The sequence below is a fragment of the Somniosus microcephalus genome, chromosome 4 (genome assembly GCF_052327205.1).
Source record: "Somniosus microcephalus isolate GS21.2 chromosome 4, FLI_Smic_1.0, whole genome shotgun sequence".
NCBI classification, from domain to species: domain Eukaryota; kingdom Metazoa; phylum Chordata; class Chondrichthyes; order Squaliformes; family Somniosidae; genus Somniosus; species Somniosus microcephalus.
In genome coordinates, this window is record NC_140990.1 from 274,720,091 (window position 1) to 274,735,993 (window position 15,903).

Genomic DNA, 15,903 nt, shown 5'->3' on the forward strand with positions numbered 1-15,903 from the left:
AAACAGAAGAGTGATACAGACTCTGGAAGCAAGGAGCTGGGTTGTCTGAAACTACATAATGTGATCAAAACGGAGGATCACCAAACTATCTGGGTCACGCTCAAGATAGCAGGAGTCCAAGTGAAAATGGAATTGGACACAGGATCAGCCCTAACAGTCATAAACCGAAGGGACTACAAGCGGCTATTCTCACATATACCCTTGAGAGATACAAAGATTGTCTTGAAGACGTACACGGGGCAAAAAGTCTACCCCAAAGGAAAAATAAGGGTGAACGTTATATATAACGGCAAGGAAACACCAAAAATGGACCTATATGTATTGCCAGATGGAGGACCACCACTACTAGGACGTGAATGGATCCGGAAGATACGCTAGATTGGCATTCCATACAAGCACTGACTGTAGATGCCAAAAAGGATGACGACATCACACCTGGACGACTGTCAAAAATGCTAACTGACGCACAAGAAGTGTTCCAGCAGGGATTCAGAACACTAAAAGGCATAACAGCGACGATCAAAATAGAGGAAAATGCAAGCCCAAAGTTTTTTAAGGCCAGACCGGTACCTTATGTGATCCGCCCAGCCGTCGAAGCAGAGCTGGAAGGTTTGGAACGTTCAGGAGTACTGTCCAAAGTGGACTGGAGCGAGTGGGCTACACCCATCGTTCTTGTAATGAAGAGGTCATTGAGTAATACGCCTGGGGAACCAAAGAAGGTTCGCATCTGTGGGGACTTTAAGGTGACAGTGAACCCAGTCCTTCACACTGTACAATAATATCCTCTTCTGCGGATTGAAGATATTTTTGCCTCGCTATCTGGAGGGAAACGCTTCACTAAGATTGATCTGGCCCAGGCGTACCTGCAAATGGAGGTAGAAGAAGCCTCGAAACAGTACCTCACGATCAACACTCATAAAGGTCTCTACCAATACAACCGGCTGGTGTTCGGGGTAGCATCAGCTCCGGCTATTTGGCAAAGGACAATGGAACAAGTCCTGCAAGGGATTCCAGGGACCCAGTGTTATTTGGACGACATCCTGGTCACGGGCGAAAATGACAGTGATCACCTCGCCAACCTGGAGCAGGTGCTCACTAGATTGAAGGAATATGGGCTCCGAGCTAATCACCACAAATGCGAGTTTTTCCAGGAGCAGATCTCGTATTGTGGCCACGTTATTGATAAAGAGGGGTTACATAAGTCCCCTGAAAAGATTGAGGCAGTAGTCAAGGCTCCAGCACCGGAAAATGTGTCACAACTGAGGTCGTTCCTCAGGCTGGTGAACTACTACCGTAAGTTCTTGCCGAATTTGTCTACCGTACTACACCCACTGAACACCCTACTGCAAACGGGGGTACCATGGAAGTGGAGTGACGAATGTAAACGAGCTTTCCAGAAGAGCAAAGCATTGATCACATCAAAAGAGGTGTTGCTCATTTCAACCCAGCACTACGAATTCGGTTGGCGTGTGATGCATCACCCTATGGCATTGGAGCGGTGCTGTCGCACAAATTCCCGGACGGCTTGGAGAGGCCAGTAGCCTTTGCGTCTCGGTCACTAACCTCAGCTGAGCGTAACTACGCCCAGATTGACAGGGAGGCCCTCAGCCTAGTGTGGGGAGTGAAAAAGTTCAATCACTATCTGCACGGGCAGAAGTTCACCTTGCTGACTGACCACCAACCACTTGTCTCCATCTTTAATCCAAAGAAGGGCGTTCCGGTGATGACTGTGCAACGGCTACAAAGATGGTCCCTTTTTCTAGGGGCGCACCAATATGAAATTGAATATAAGGGCACGAAACAGCATGGAAACGCAGATGGGCTATCACGCCTGCCACTGCCTACTGCGGAGGAAGCACCAGCAGTGGATCCTGTCGAAATATTTCATTCGACTATAATTGAATGCTTGCCAGTAACTAACGCTGGTATAGAGAAGGAGACCCGAAATGACCCGACACTGTCTCGGGTATATGATTTGACGGTGAAGGGATGGCCAGCACATGGCGACTCACTGTTGCCAGCATTCTCATCCAGAAGAGAACAGCTGTCAGTATGCCAGGGGACCTTGATGTGTGGATCCCGAGTGGTAATTCCACCCAAGTTAAGGGAGAGAGTGCTCAATGAGCTTCACGAAGGTCATCTGGGAGGGGTGAAAATGAAAAGCCTTGCTAGGGCTTATGTGTGGTGGCCGGGGATCGATCAGCAAATCGAGGACCTGACAAAGAGCTGCTCAGGATGCCAGAAGGTCCAAAATGCACCACCACATGCCCCTCTACACCCATGGGAGTGGCCCTCATCTCCATGGCAACGGGTGCATATTGATTTTGCTGGTCCATTCATGGACTCAATATTTTTAATAGTCGTGGATGCGCACTCGAAATGGCCTGAGGTGATCAAAATGTCCTCCACCACCACGGAGAAAACTATTGCAGTCCTACGGACCATTTTTGCCAGGAACGGCTTGCCAGAGCAGATTTGCTCTGATAACGGACCACAGTTTGTGTCCGAAGAGTTTCGAAGATTTATGAAAAGGAATGGTGTAAGGCATTACACATCCGCCCCGTATCATCCAGCCACAAATGGATTGGCTGAGAGGTTCGTACAAACCTTTAAAAAAGCAGTAAGGGCCATGTGCGATGACGACATTCCACTGCAGCATAAGGTGGACAATTTCCTGTTAGCCTACAGAAATGCGAAACATGCAGTCACCAACCAGGCCCCGGCCATGACCTTCTTTAACCGAAGGTTGAGATCTCGTCTGGATTTGCTCAGACCAAATGTACGAAGAGATGTTGAGAATAAGCAATTCCAGCACATCAATGAGAAGCCGACAACGAGCTTCAATGTAGGGAAACCAGTCTTGGCCCGCGACTACCGAACAGAGAAATGGCAACCAGGAACGATATGCACACAGCAGGGGCCACTAATGTACACAGTGGATGTTGGGGAGAACATTGTGAGACGCCATGCTGACCAGATCCTAGAGTCACAGGAACGAGTCAACCCCATGTCTCGGCCATACGTACCTGGTGAGGAACCCGACGTACAGGTCGCATCTACCTCAGAAACAATAGCATTGGAAGCTGATGAATCAACTAACGACAGGGTGTTAGAACCGCCTCCGCACCAAGAGCGAGACACTCGGGAAAGGCGTTATCCAGAAAGAATCAGGAAGCCTCCCCAAAGACTGAATTTATAAATAGACTATTTTCAGTTAATGTTGCATGTTAAAAGTGTTAATTGTAAATAGTTTGATATTTAATTGTTAAATGAGTGTTGTGGTACTGTTAATCTAAAAGGGGAGGAATTGTAATGTATGTACCTTTTAAGGGGGAGAACCACTTTTTACAGCTCCTGTATCCTGTAGTACCGGCAGTGACCACACCTGTATATAAACCCTGAGTAGTGATCTGTACAGTCAGTTGCAGTTTGAACCCTCATTCAGTAAACACCTGTTGATCGTTTCCTGCAGTCTTTTGTCTGATTATTGAAGGACACAACATTTAAGATACACGGATCTAACAAGGTGGGGGGGGAGGCAGCGATCCGGGGGAGGCAAGGATCCGGGGGTTGGGGGGGTGGTGGGGGAGGCAGGGATCCGGGGGTTGGAGGGGGGGTGTGGGGGAATGGTGTGGGGGAGGCAGGGATCCGGGGGTTGGGGGAGGGGTGTGGGGGAGGCAGGGATCCGGGGGTTGGGGGAGGGGTGTGGGGGAGGCAGGGATCCGGGGGTTGGGGGAGGGGTGTGGGGGAGGCAGGGATCCGGGGGTTGGAGGGGGTGTGTGGGGGAGGCAGGGATCCGGGGGTTGGAGGGGGTGTGTGGGGGAGGCAGGGATCCGGGGGTTGGAGGGGGGGGGTGGGGGAGGCAGGGATCCGGGGGTTGGAGGGGGGGGGTGGGGGAGGCAGGGATCCGGGGGTTGGAGGGGGTGTGTGGGGGAGGCAGGGATCCGGGGGTTGGAGGGGGGGGGTGGGGGAGGCAGGGATCCGGGGGTTGGAGGGGGGGGGTGGGGGAGGCAGGGATCCGGGGGTTGGAGGGGGGGGGTGGGGGAGGCAGGGATCCGGGGGTTGGGGTGTGGGGGAGGCAAGGATCCGGGGGTTGGGGGGGGGTTTGTTGGGGTGTGTGGGGGAGGCAAGTTGGGGGGGGTGGGGGAGGCAGGGATCTGGGGGGTGGGGGGTGTGGTGAACCTGTGGAATTCTTTACCACAGAAGGCAGTAGAGGCCAATACATTAAATATATTCAAGAAGGAGTTAGATATATTTCTTAAAGCTCAAGGGATCAAGGGATATGGGGAGAAAGCAGGGACAGGGCACTGAATTTGGATGATCAGCCATGATCGCATTGAATGGCGGAGCAGGCTCGAGGGGCCGAATGGCCTACTCCTGCTCCTCTCTTCTATGTTTCTATGTGAGCGAGGCAGAGATCCGGCTGTGTGTGGGGGGTCACGGTGCCCGGGGTGGGGGGGGCAGGGCAGGGAGCCTGGGGTGGGGGGGCAGGGCAGGGAGCCCGGGGTGGGGGGGCAAGGCAGGGAGCCCGGGGTGGGGGGGCAGGGCAGGGAGCCCGGGGTGGAGGGGCAGGGCAGGGAACCCGAGGGGGGGGCAGGGCAGGGAGCCCGGGGTGGAGGGGCAGGGCACGGAACCCGGGGGGGGGGGGCAGGGCAGGGAGCCCGGGGTGGGGGGGCAGGGAGCCCGGGGTGGGGGGGCATGGCGCCCGGGGTGAGGGGAGCTGGGCAGGGAGCCACGAGTCCCACTTCCAACTGCCTCGACATCCTTTCCATCCAATTATTACCCTCTTAATTACCTTTCCTGGCCCTGATATTTGCTGACGTCGTTAATACTTGCTTTTACTTAGATGCTCCACTTTATTAATATCATTTTTTTTTTATTCATTGATGGGATGTGAGCGTCGCTGGCTGGCTAGGCCTGCATTTATTGGCCATCCCTAATTGCCCTTGAGAAGATGGTGGTGAGCTGCCTTCTTGAACCGCTGCAGTCCATATGGTGTAGGTACACCTACAATGCTGTTAGGAAGGGAGTTCCAGGATTTTGGCCCAGCGACAGTGAAGGAACGGCGATACAGGTCCAAGTCAGGATGGTGTGTGGCTTGGAGGGGAACTTGTAGGTGGTGATGTTCCCATGCGTCTGGTGCCCTTGTCCTTCTAAGTGGTAGAGGTCGCGGGTTTGAAAGGTGCTGTTGAAGGTGCTTTGGCGAGTTGCTGCAGTGCATCTTGTCGATGGTACACATTGCAGCCACAGTCGGTGGTGGAGGGAGTGAATGTTGAAGGTGGTGGATGGAGTTCCAATCAAGCTGGCTGCTTTATCCTGAATGGTGTCGAGCTTCTTGAGTGTTGTTGGAGCTGCACTCATCCAGGCAAGTGGAGAGTATTCCATCACACTCCTGACTTGTGCCTTGTAGATGGTGGAAAGGCTTTGGGGAGTCAGGAGGTGAGACACTCGCCACAGAATTCCCAGCCTCTGGCCTGCTCTTGTAGCCACAGTATTTATATGGCTGGTCCAGTTCAGTTTCTGATCAATGGTAACCCCCAGGATGTTGATAGTGGGGGATTCAGCGATGGTAATGCCATTGAATGTCAAGGGGAGATGGTTAGAGTCTCGCTTGTTGGAGATGGTCATTGCCTGGCACTTGTGTGGTGCGAATGTTACTTGCCGCTTGTCAGCCCAAGTCTGAATGTTGTCCAGGTCTTGCTGCATATGGACACGAACTGCGTCAGTATCTGACGAGTCTCGAATGGTGCTGAACAGTGTGCAATCATCAGCGAACATCCCCACTTCTGACCTTATGATGGAGGGAAGGTCATTGATGAAACAGCTGAAGATGGTTGGGCCTAGGACACTGCCCTGAGGAACTCCTGCAGTGATGTCATGTGATTGAGATGAATGACCTCCAACAACCACAGCCAACTTCCTTTGTGCTAGGTATGATTCCAACCAATGGAGAGTTTCCCCCTTGATTCCCATTGACTTCAGTTTTGCTGGGGCTCCTTGATGCCACACTCGATCAGATGCTGCCTTGATGTCAAGGGCAGTCACTCTCACCTAGGGTTGCAAAGGGGTGGAAAGTTTCCGGGAAATTTCCGGAAATTTTCCACGGGAAGTTTAGCTTGGGAATTTTGGGAATTTTGCCCAAAAAAACACATGCTAGCATAATATTGTTTTTTTTGTATTTCTTTTTTTTCCACAGGTCCTCTCTTAAAATTACTAACAGAGATGGAATCTTAATTATTAAGGAATTTCTTAATAATCAATATATGTTTATCTTCTTACTTGGCTTGTTTTAATAATTACAAGTTTTGTGTGTGACTGTGAACAAATGTGTCCTGATTGGTTGGATGAGCGATTAGCTCCCTCTATTTGTAATATTTGCATATCGAATTGTGATTGGCCTGCAGGCATCTGTAAGACTGCTATAGTTTTTTTAAGATCCAGGTTAGGGGTCCTGAGGGAAGTCATTTTGTTTTCTGCTGATGTTGTGATGATGCAGTAAGTAAATCAGACTTTATACCAAATAAACCAGTTACTTGTTGAACTCTGTTGTCCTTCAATTTAAAATATACAAAATAATACACTATTGGTGATGTAGCGTCGTGTGTGTACAGGTCATGCTTCCATCACATGGAGCATCAGCAAAAATGTACTCACCCTGTTGCAATCGTGCTGATCGACCGCAGTTCGACACAGAGATGAATGCCCTTTATTTCTCTGCATAGAACAATGCCACGTTTACCGTCGGATGTGTGGAAGCATTTTACCCCAGGCATTAAAGATGGAAAGACTGTGTACATGTGCAAACACTGTAGAAAGCCATATGTAAAGAATGCCACAAAGATGCAGCAGCATTTATCCAAATGCAACAACTTCACTCAAAGCTCACAGCAGTCAGCCCAGAGTTCCTCTGCTTCCATTCAAGAAGATGATGGTTCTCATTCAGCATCAGGCTCCTTATCATCAGCAACTCCTGGCCCACTTGGAAGGTTCTTTGATACAATGGATAACCATAGCCAGAAGAATGCAGATGAGTGCCTTGCTCGAGCTGTATATGCAACAGGCTCACCCTTCATGCTCACAGCCAATGTGTACTGGAAGAGATTTTTCAATGTTATTCGCCCTGCATACTGTCCTCCCACCAGACATGCTTTGTCTACTTATTTGCTGGAGGCTGAGTATAACAGAGTCCAAGGAAAGCTCAAAGACACGAAGGACAACAGACACACAGGCACATACATTGCTGATGAGCTGAAAGCAGTCATCAACGATCTTGGATCACAAAAGGTCTTTGCAGTAGTTACTGACAATGCTGCGAATATGAAGGCTGCTTGGGCTCAAGTGGAGGAGGCCTACCCTCATATTACGTCTATTGGGTGCGCAGCTCATGGGCTTAACCTGCTCCTCAAGGACATCATGGGTTTGAGAACCATGGAAGCACTGTACAAGAGAGCCAAGCAAGTTGTTAAGTATGTCAGGGGAAAACAGGTAGTTGCAGCAACCTACAACTCCAAGCAAATGACAAAGAACAAGAACACCACACTGAAGCTGCCCAACAACACTAGATGGGGTGGTGTTGTCATAATGTACAACAGCCTTCTGGAGGGTAAGGAGTCGCTGCAAGAAATGGCAATATCCCAGTCTGGGGATATGGAAACCACCATCAAGAAAATACTGCTGGATGATGTGTTTTGGGAGAGAGTGGTTAGCAGCCTTAAACTACTCTCACCAGTAGCATCTGCAATTGCTCAGATTGAAGGAGATGACGCTGTCTTGTCAGATGTTCTCAGGCTTTTTACTGATTTAAAAGAACAAATCAGCATTGCCCTACCCACATCCCTGCTGCTCAAAGCAGAGGAGAAGGCAATTGTTCAATTCATACAGACGCGTCAAGAATTTTGTGTCAAGCCGATTCATGCTGCAGCATACGTGCTGGACCCAAAGCATGTTGGGAGACCAATACTTTCTGGAGAACAGATCAACAGCGCTTACAGTGTGATTTCTACCCTCTCACACCATCTCAATCTGGATGTGGGCAAAGTTCTGGGAAGTCTGGCAAAGTTCTCTACCAAGCAAGGTCTTTGGAATGGGGATGGGATATGGGAATCATGCAAGCATATCAGTGCACATACCTGGTGGAAGGGACTTTGTGCATCTGAGGCCCTGTCACCTATTGCATCGGTGATACTCCAAATCCCACCTTCATCAGCGGCCTCTGAACGAAACTGGTCACTTTTTGGGAATACGCATACAAAGGTGCGCAACAGGCTGACTAACAAGAGAGTGGAGAAACTGGTGGCTATCTGGGCGAACCTACAACTTATTGAGCCAGATACAGAAGTGTCCACCACACAGCTAGACACTGACACAGAGGAGGAAAAGGACACGTCAGAGAATCAGGAGGAGCAATGAGGAGCAGAAGACTCATGAGTAGAAGACTCAAAGGGACAAAATAAGGGCAAATTACAGGCTAAATAAGCTGACGCTCTTTTTATTTTATTTTAGATGGGTCTTTTTTGTGGGGGTTCAATAAAGGTCAAAATTATAACCTAAATAAAGTTTTGAAAGCCTGTTTTTATTTGTATGGAACAGTATGTCTATTTTGACGACAAAGATAATAGGGTCGGAGACAAAAACCATCAGTGTGCAAAAAAACTCAAAATTTCCATAAATTCCCATGGAAAGTTTCCTCTTTTTAAAAATTCCCAGAATTTTGCAACCCTACTCTCACCTCACCTCTTGAGTTCAGCTCTTTTGTCCATGTTTGGACCAAGGCTGTAATGAGGTCAGGAGCTGAGTGGCCCTGGCGGAACCCAAACTGGGCGTCAGTTAGCAGGTTATTGCTGAGTAAGTGCCGCTTGATAGCACTGTCGACGACACCTTCCATCACTTTGCTGATGATTGAGAGTTGACTGATGGGACGGTAATTGGCCGGGTCGGATTTGTCCTGCTTTTTGTAGACAGGACATACTTGGGCAATTTTCCACATTGCCGGGTAGATGCCAGTGTTGTAGCTGTACTGGAACAGCTTGGCTAGGGGCGCAGCTAGTTCTGGAGCACGTCTTCAGTACTATTGCCGGAATGTTGTCAGGGCCCATAGCCTTTGCAGTATCCAGTGTCTTCAGCCGTTTCATGACATCACGTGGAGTGAATTGAATGGGCTGAAGACTGGCATCTGTGATGCTGGGGACCTCAGGAGGAGGCCGAGATGGATCCTCCACTTGGCACTTCTGGCTGAAGATAGTTGCAAATACTTCAGCCTTGTCTTTTGCACTCACGTGCTGGGCTCCACCATCATTGAGGATGGGGATATTTTTGGAGCCTCCTCCTCCTGTTAACTGTTTAATTGTCCACCACCACTCACGACTGGATGTGGCAGGACTGCAGAGCTTTGATTTGATCCGATGGTTGTAAGATCGCTTAGCTCTGTCTATCGCATGTTGCTTCCGTTGTTTGGCATGCAAGTAGTCCTGTGTTGTAGCCTCACCAGGTTGACACCTCATTTTTCGGTATGCCTGGTGCTGTTCCCGGCATGCTCTCCTGCACTCTTCGTTAAACCAGGGTTGATCTCCCAGCTTGATGGTAATGGTAGAGTGAGGGATATGCTGGGCCATGAGGTTACAGATTGTGGTTGAATACAATTTTGCTGCTGCTGATGGCCCACAGCACCTCATGGATGCCCAGTTTTGAGTTGCCAGATCTGTTCGAAATCTGTCCCATTTAGCACAGTGGTAGTGCCACACAACACGGTAGAGGGTATCCTCAACATGAAGACGGGACTTCGTCTCCACAAGGACAGTGCGGTGGTCACTTCCACCAATGCTGTCATGGACAGATGCATCTGCAACAGGTAGATTGGTGAGGACGAGATCAAGTAGGTTTTTCCCTCTTGTTGGTTCCCTCACCACCTGTCGCAGACCCAGTCTGGCAGCTATGTCCTTTAGGACTTGGCCAGTTGTGGTGCTACCGAGCCACTCTTGGTGATGGACATTGAAGTCCCCCACCCAGAGGACATTTTGTGCCCTTGCTACTCTCAGTGCTTCTTCCAATTGGTGTTCAACATGAAGGAGTACTGATTCATCAGCTGAGGGAGGGCGGTAGGTGGTAATTAGCAGGAGGTTTCCTTGCCCATGTTTGACTTGATGCCATGAGACCTCATGGGGTCCTGAGTCAATGTTGAGGACTCCCAGGGCTACTCCCTCCCGACTGTATACCACGGTGTCACCACCTCTGGTGGGTCTGTCCTGCCGGTGGGACAGGACATACCCAGGGATGGTGATGGTGGTGTCTGGGACATTGGTTGTAAGGTATGATTTGGTAATTATGACTATGTCAGGCTGTTGCTTGACTAGTCTGTGGGACAGCTCTCCCAATTTTGGCACAAGCCCCCAGATGTTGGTAAGGAGGACTTTGCAGGGTCGACACGGCTGGGTTTGCTGTTGTCATTGTCATTTCCGGTGCCGGGCGGTCCGTCCGGTTTTATTCTTATTGTTTTTCGTAGCGGTTGTTTACAACTGAGTGGCTTGCTAGGCCATTTCAGAGGGCATTAAGAGTCAACCACATGGTCTGGAGTCACATGTAGGCCATACCAGGTAAGGACGGCAGATTTCCTTCCCTAAAGGACATCAGTGAACAAGATGGGTTTTTGCAACAATCGACAATGGTATCATGGTCGCCATTACTAAGACTAACATTTAATCCCAGAATTAAATTGAATTGAATTTAAATTCCACCAGCTGCCGTGGTGGGATTTGAACCCATAATCCTCAGATCATTTGACTGAGCCTCTGGCTTACTAGTCTAGTGACATAACCACTACGCCACCGTCTCGTCCTCAAAATTCGTGCCCTTGATCGATCTGTCCTCTCCAACTACAGTCCTCTATCCTTTCTCTCCTCTTTAACCTTCCTTTTCTTACTAAGGAAATGCCTGACCATCATTTGGCAGTTTCCCCTGATATTAAGGGTGAGATTGAAAACTTGTATGATGAATTGTAGCTGTCAACCAGGGTTGCACCTCTCTCAGAACAGAGTGTTGGATGGTATGGCATGTCACTGTGCTGCTGTGAATAGAGTTGAAAATCTGGGAATAAGTAGCTGTGTGGTACAGTGACTGGGTGTTGTGATACAGGAAACTTTGTGATATCCGGCACCGACGGGACCGAGCTGTTGCCGTCCCATCAAAACTGCCGGACAAACCAGCGCTAATGTTAAAGCATATGGAAGCTTTTGAGCTCCGTATCTAGCAACAAACCCTCAACAGCTTCTAAACAGTCGGCCGTAGCTTGCAAGCGTCTCTGTAGCTAAGCAACAGCTTTAGCTAGACCTTGCAGAGCCTGACTGGTGGGAAAAAAAAGCAACGAAAAGAAAAAAAACTTACTGAACCGACTCCTGAATTTTGCCGGTGGCTCGAGCATTCCAGACAGTTAACCTCCAGATAAACCAAAGTTTCCTGTATGTTGTTGCAGAGGGATGTTATTTGGATTAAATGACCTGTCACAGAGGAGTATTCTGATTAAAACTGGCATTTTCCTAAATCATGAATCTCTGATATCAGCTAGAAGTATACATAGATAAGTTTCTCATCCAGGGATGAGAACTGATTGGAGTCAGGGTATCCATTTGTGTTGTTTATGTGCATCTCTTAATGGCGTTCGCCGTCCTACCGCCTTTGAAATTAAATCCTGAATTTACGATCTGTCAAGTTACGACTACACAGAGGCTTTGCCGCGTCTTTCACCTCCTGATAGAAATCAACGTGCTGGAGAAAAGTTGGGCTAATTACCCACCTACTCTGAAGTGATTATGCTTTCAGTTTTTAAGTCTTGTGCAAGCAGGCGCAGGAAGCCTGTTGCACAGCGTAAGGGGACCGGAACAGACTTTTTTTTAGAACAGACTTTGATTTAGAAGAAAGATAAAAGGACCACAAGTGCTGGAAATCTTTCATTAAAGAAGAACAGGAAATATTGGAAATACACAGTAGGCCCCTCAGCACCTGAAAGAAAAATACGGGTTAATGTTTGGGAGTGTGTCCCTTCATCACAACCCAGTTTAATTAGAGCATGAAATCAGTCACAGTCATTCGATGTTGTCTTTTTTTCTGCAGAATATGTTCCATTTAATTTTAACTTGTAAAATGGCAAGGGTATTGCATATTGGCTCACCCACGTTTTCACTTTTTTGCCAGTAATAGACATTGATTAAAAAGACACGCAAAACGCACTTAAATGTGGAATCAAATTGTTAATGACATCCTTCCAATGCATTGTCTCAGTTTCATTGATCTTTAGTGGAGACCAAATGATGATCAAGCCCATCTCGAGGTGGTAAATAATTGTAAAATTACAGCCAAATTTCTGTTAAGAGTAATGTGGAAAGCTTAAACACTGGTTTATGTTGTGCTACAAACATTGGAACCTTTAAAAGGGGTTCTGAGACTAAACAGAGTAAAACAGTCCAACGAAAGGGTAAACAGAAAAACTATTCTTAAATATCATGGCTTCTGACATTTTCTTGAAGTTTTTGAGATTGGTTATGTTTCTCTTACAGCAATTGTACCTTGAAATGGCTATAAATTTTTCTTCTCCCCATTTATTTCCATTTCCATTCAATTTTTTCCACTAGATCGACAACTTTGTTGATGTTTGCTTCTTATTGCTGACCCTGCTCTACTGTCATAAATGTGCACAAAAATTTCATGGCCATGTCAAAATGTAATTTAGGACATCTTAATGCTCTTTAAATTGGACAACATAATCAAAATCTACTGACTTCTGCAGCATTAGTTGCTGAAAAGGGATCAAGTTATTTCACAGTGATTATTGGCTAAGAATCAGGAAGTAAAAGAACCACTGTCCCACGTGATCCCAGGTTCACATACGCACAACCTTGTGCTCCTGGACTCCGTGGGGGAGTACGTTGAGCAGAACTCTGCAGCGTTTTAAAGGAAGTTCTCGCAGGGGGGACCGCATGAGGTAGGTGCGGATTTACTTGTGATGTTTTCGGCGTATTCCTTAGCTTCGCCGCCGACCGCAAATTCAGGCCCAATATCTTGTTGCAGAACATTGTTAGTGGGATTTGGGATTGGGGCAGTATCTGTCCTCTTGATGTGAGGTCAATCAGTTGTGTGAAGTGCAATCGAATGGAAGAAAACTGTCACTCAAAAAGAAGGGCAAGTGGGGGAGGAACTAGTACTTTAGAGGAGACTACATACTAAAAGCAGGATTAAATATATTTACTTTAATCTTTTTATTTTGCAGGCTCTAATAAACTATTACTGCCAAAAAAAATACTTCAATCATATCCAGATTGCAGCAGATGAGGGTCTCAAAAAGTATGGGAATGATGCTGTGTTCCTATTTTTTCATGCTTATGGGGTCCTTATGGAAGGTAATTAAGTGCAGTGAAAATGCTTAATGTATTTTCATAACATTCAAAAACCAACCAGTAACCAGACTGGTTTCATAATTCCAAAATGTTGTCTTTATTTTGCACATGTAGATCGTATTCAAGAAGCTATCCGTGAGCTTGAGGCTGTTAGGGAGAAGCAGGATGTGTCATTATGCTCTATAATGGCTCTAACTTATGCTCATAAAAAAAGTTTAGCTCCAGGTGAGTACACAGAGCATCCAACACCTGGCAAGGAAGGAATTGCACCACTTGTTCTAGAGTAAAAATTGCATAAAAGATCAAGTGGGACTCTATTATAAATATGTTTGATTAATTTAGTCTAGATGAGATTGATAATGTTAAAAACACAGCAGTTTGTTTCAAAACAACGTACAGCTTATACTTCTATTTGTTTGGTTTCCTTATGTACTTTTGAAACCCTGGAGTCTGCTGTGCCTGCATTTTCACCTAATGTCACCTTGTGTCAGTTTCATGACAAATATAGGACTACCACATCCAATTATTGTATAGAAAGATTACACTGACCCCCAAATTTTACCTTTTTCCATTGTATAATGCAAAATAAAGTCAGACAGGGAATTCTGCTGAACTACTGAATGATCCTTGCCATATCCATAGTTCTGTCTTTCAGTTTCCAGTGTTCACGGCTTATTTTTTCCTGAAATTATCTACTTTAATATTTTCTACCCCAGAACTTACTTTTTCTTTTCAGTCTGGAACTACAACACTTTAGCATTCTTACTCTTTGGTCTGGAGCTCCCAGATCGTGGCATTTTGTTTTCTTTTTATATTTGTGCAGAATACGCTTTCCATGATTTACTTTCTGCCAATATTTTCCTTTCCCCTCCTCCTCCTCTCCAGAAGCCATTAAGTACTTGTTGTGGCATGGGTCCAATTGCCCTGAAGTGGCCATTATTCATGTCTAAGCCTTGAGTAAACCTTGAAGCTGCATGTTAGCATAACAGCTGAGCCCCATAATAATCAGAAGTGGGAATCGTGGCTGCAGCTGAGATCAACTATCTCAACACAAACTTGGGATCAAACCTGTGACCTTCCTGCTACAAATGATTTGGCTACTCACTGGGTAATTTGCTCAACCACTGAGGAAATAAACTTGATATCTAAATAAAATTTTGTTTTGAGTAAGCCGTCATTTTAGTTGCAAGATTCATACAGTATTTTCTCTAAACAAAAAGTACCATAAAATAAAAATTAATTGGATCAGATAGATAAGCATTAAAAGTACTCAATTTAGTTACAGACATCCTGAAATAGATTTTTTTGCATTGATAAAAGATCGTGATGCCATTCAAGAACTTGATGGCAAACTAAAAGAGGATCGAAAGACTGCAGGACAGATGGCATTGTACTTTGCGGGCCTCTTCCTTTGGCATATTGGGCGTCATGACAAAGCTCGTGAATACGTTGATAGAATGATTAAGCTTTCTAATGGAGCAAGAAAGGTTAGTATACTTTCTATAGATAATTGTACAGGGAAATTGATAACATCATTAAAGGCAGAGTTACACAAGTGGTTGTCCCAAAGTACTAACTAGCAATTTTAAAGCATATATAAAATGCTAACGAAGATTGACTGAGGCACACCAGTGAATGTGAAGGTATCTACTTTTGAAACATTTAGGATTTATGGAATTTCAGTAGAATACAATTGCATTTTCAGTTGTTCGTAATATGTCTCACATGATGTGAAATTGACCTTGTAAAGTTAGCTTTTTAAAAATGAAAGTTAAGTACTTTCTAGTATATGGTGACATTGTTCTCAAATGAGATCAATTCCATACACTCGCCACAATTTACTAGATAACTATTATAACTTTATTTTAACAAGCGAGTTTGTTGGAGACAGTGTAAGACAACCATTTGTGCAAACTCTGCCTATTGTGACATGAATTTGCTCACAGCTTAGTGCTTCTATTCGTTACACTGAAATAAAGTAGAGGGAGGAAATGCTGGAAATACACTGCAGGTTAGTCAATATTTTGTGTTTTTATTTCAGCTTTCAACCTTTTTCTTTAAAATAAATCTTAATGAATTTTAATGTAGAGTTCTCTGCACATATTGCAAAGCAAAACATAGGTCATCCTAATTTTTAAATTTCATTTCTATTATACTTTGTAATCAGATTGTAGAGAAGCTTAAATGGCACCAAATGATTTTCAGTATGTCATATTTGTGTTACATTTTTCTTCATTCCTGACAGAATTTTTATCTAAAAGTTCGGAAGCATTTTCAGTATTTTCTCAGTATTTGTTTAAATTAAATTCAGTGCTCCAGATAAACGCACGTTTGATCCAAGCATAGAATTTCAGTGCCGGGTACACCAAACTACTTCCCTTCTAAAGGACAGTACAATTTTTTTTATCCAAGCATAAAATGTTTCCCAATTATCTGGTCTGTAACACTTACCAGACTGAATAGACTCAAATCTGCTGCCAAATGCCATCTACAGACATTAATACATTTAATAAATATAATT

The 15,903-nt window shown here is 45.9% G+C and overlaps 1 protein-coding gene across 6 annotated transcripts in view; it reads left to right on the forward strand.

Annotated features, from left to right (window-relative positions):
- ttc21b (tetratricopeptide repeat domain 21B) overlaps nucleotides 1-15,903 on the forward strand; it is a 128,558-nt gene that overhangs the window by 2,345 nt on the left and 110,310 nt on the right. For 5 of the 6 annotated variants that reach the window (XM_085986451.1, XM_085986447.1, XM_085986446.1 and 2 more), the window contains exons 2-4: nucleotides 13,256-13,385; nucleotides 13,497-13,607; nucleotides 14,703-14,869. In XM_085986451.1, coding sequence (XP_085842577.1) covers nucleotides 13,256-13,385; nucleotides 13,497-13,607; nucleotides 14,703-14,869 — 408 coding nt within the window. Of the gene's footprint in view, nucleotides 1-13,255; nucleotides 13,386-13,496; nucleotides 13,608-13,792; nucleotides 14,491-14,702; nucleotides 14,870-15,903 lie in introns of those variants that run through there. The other variant, XM_085986450.1, reaches the window with a different exon arrangement.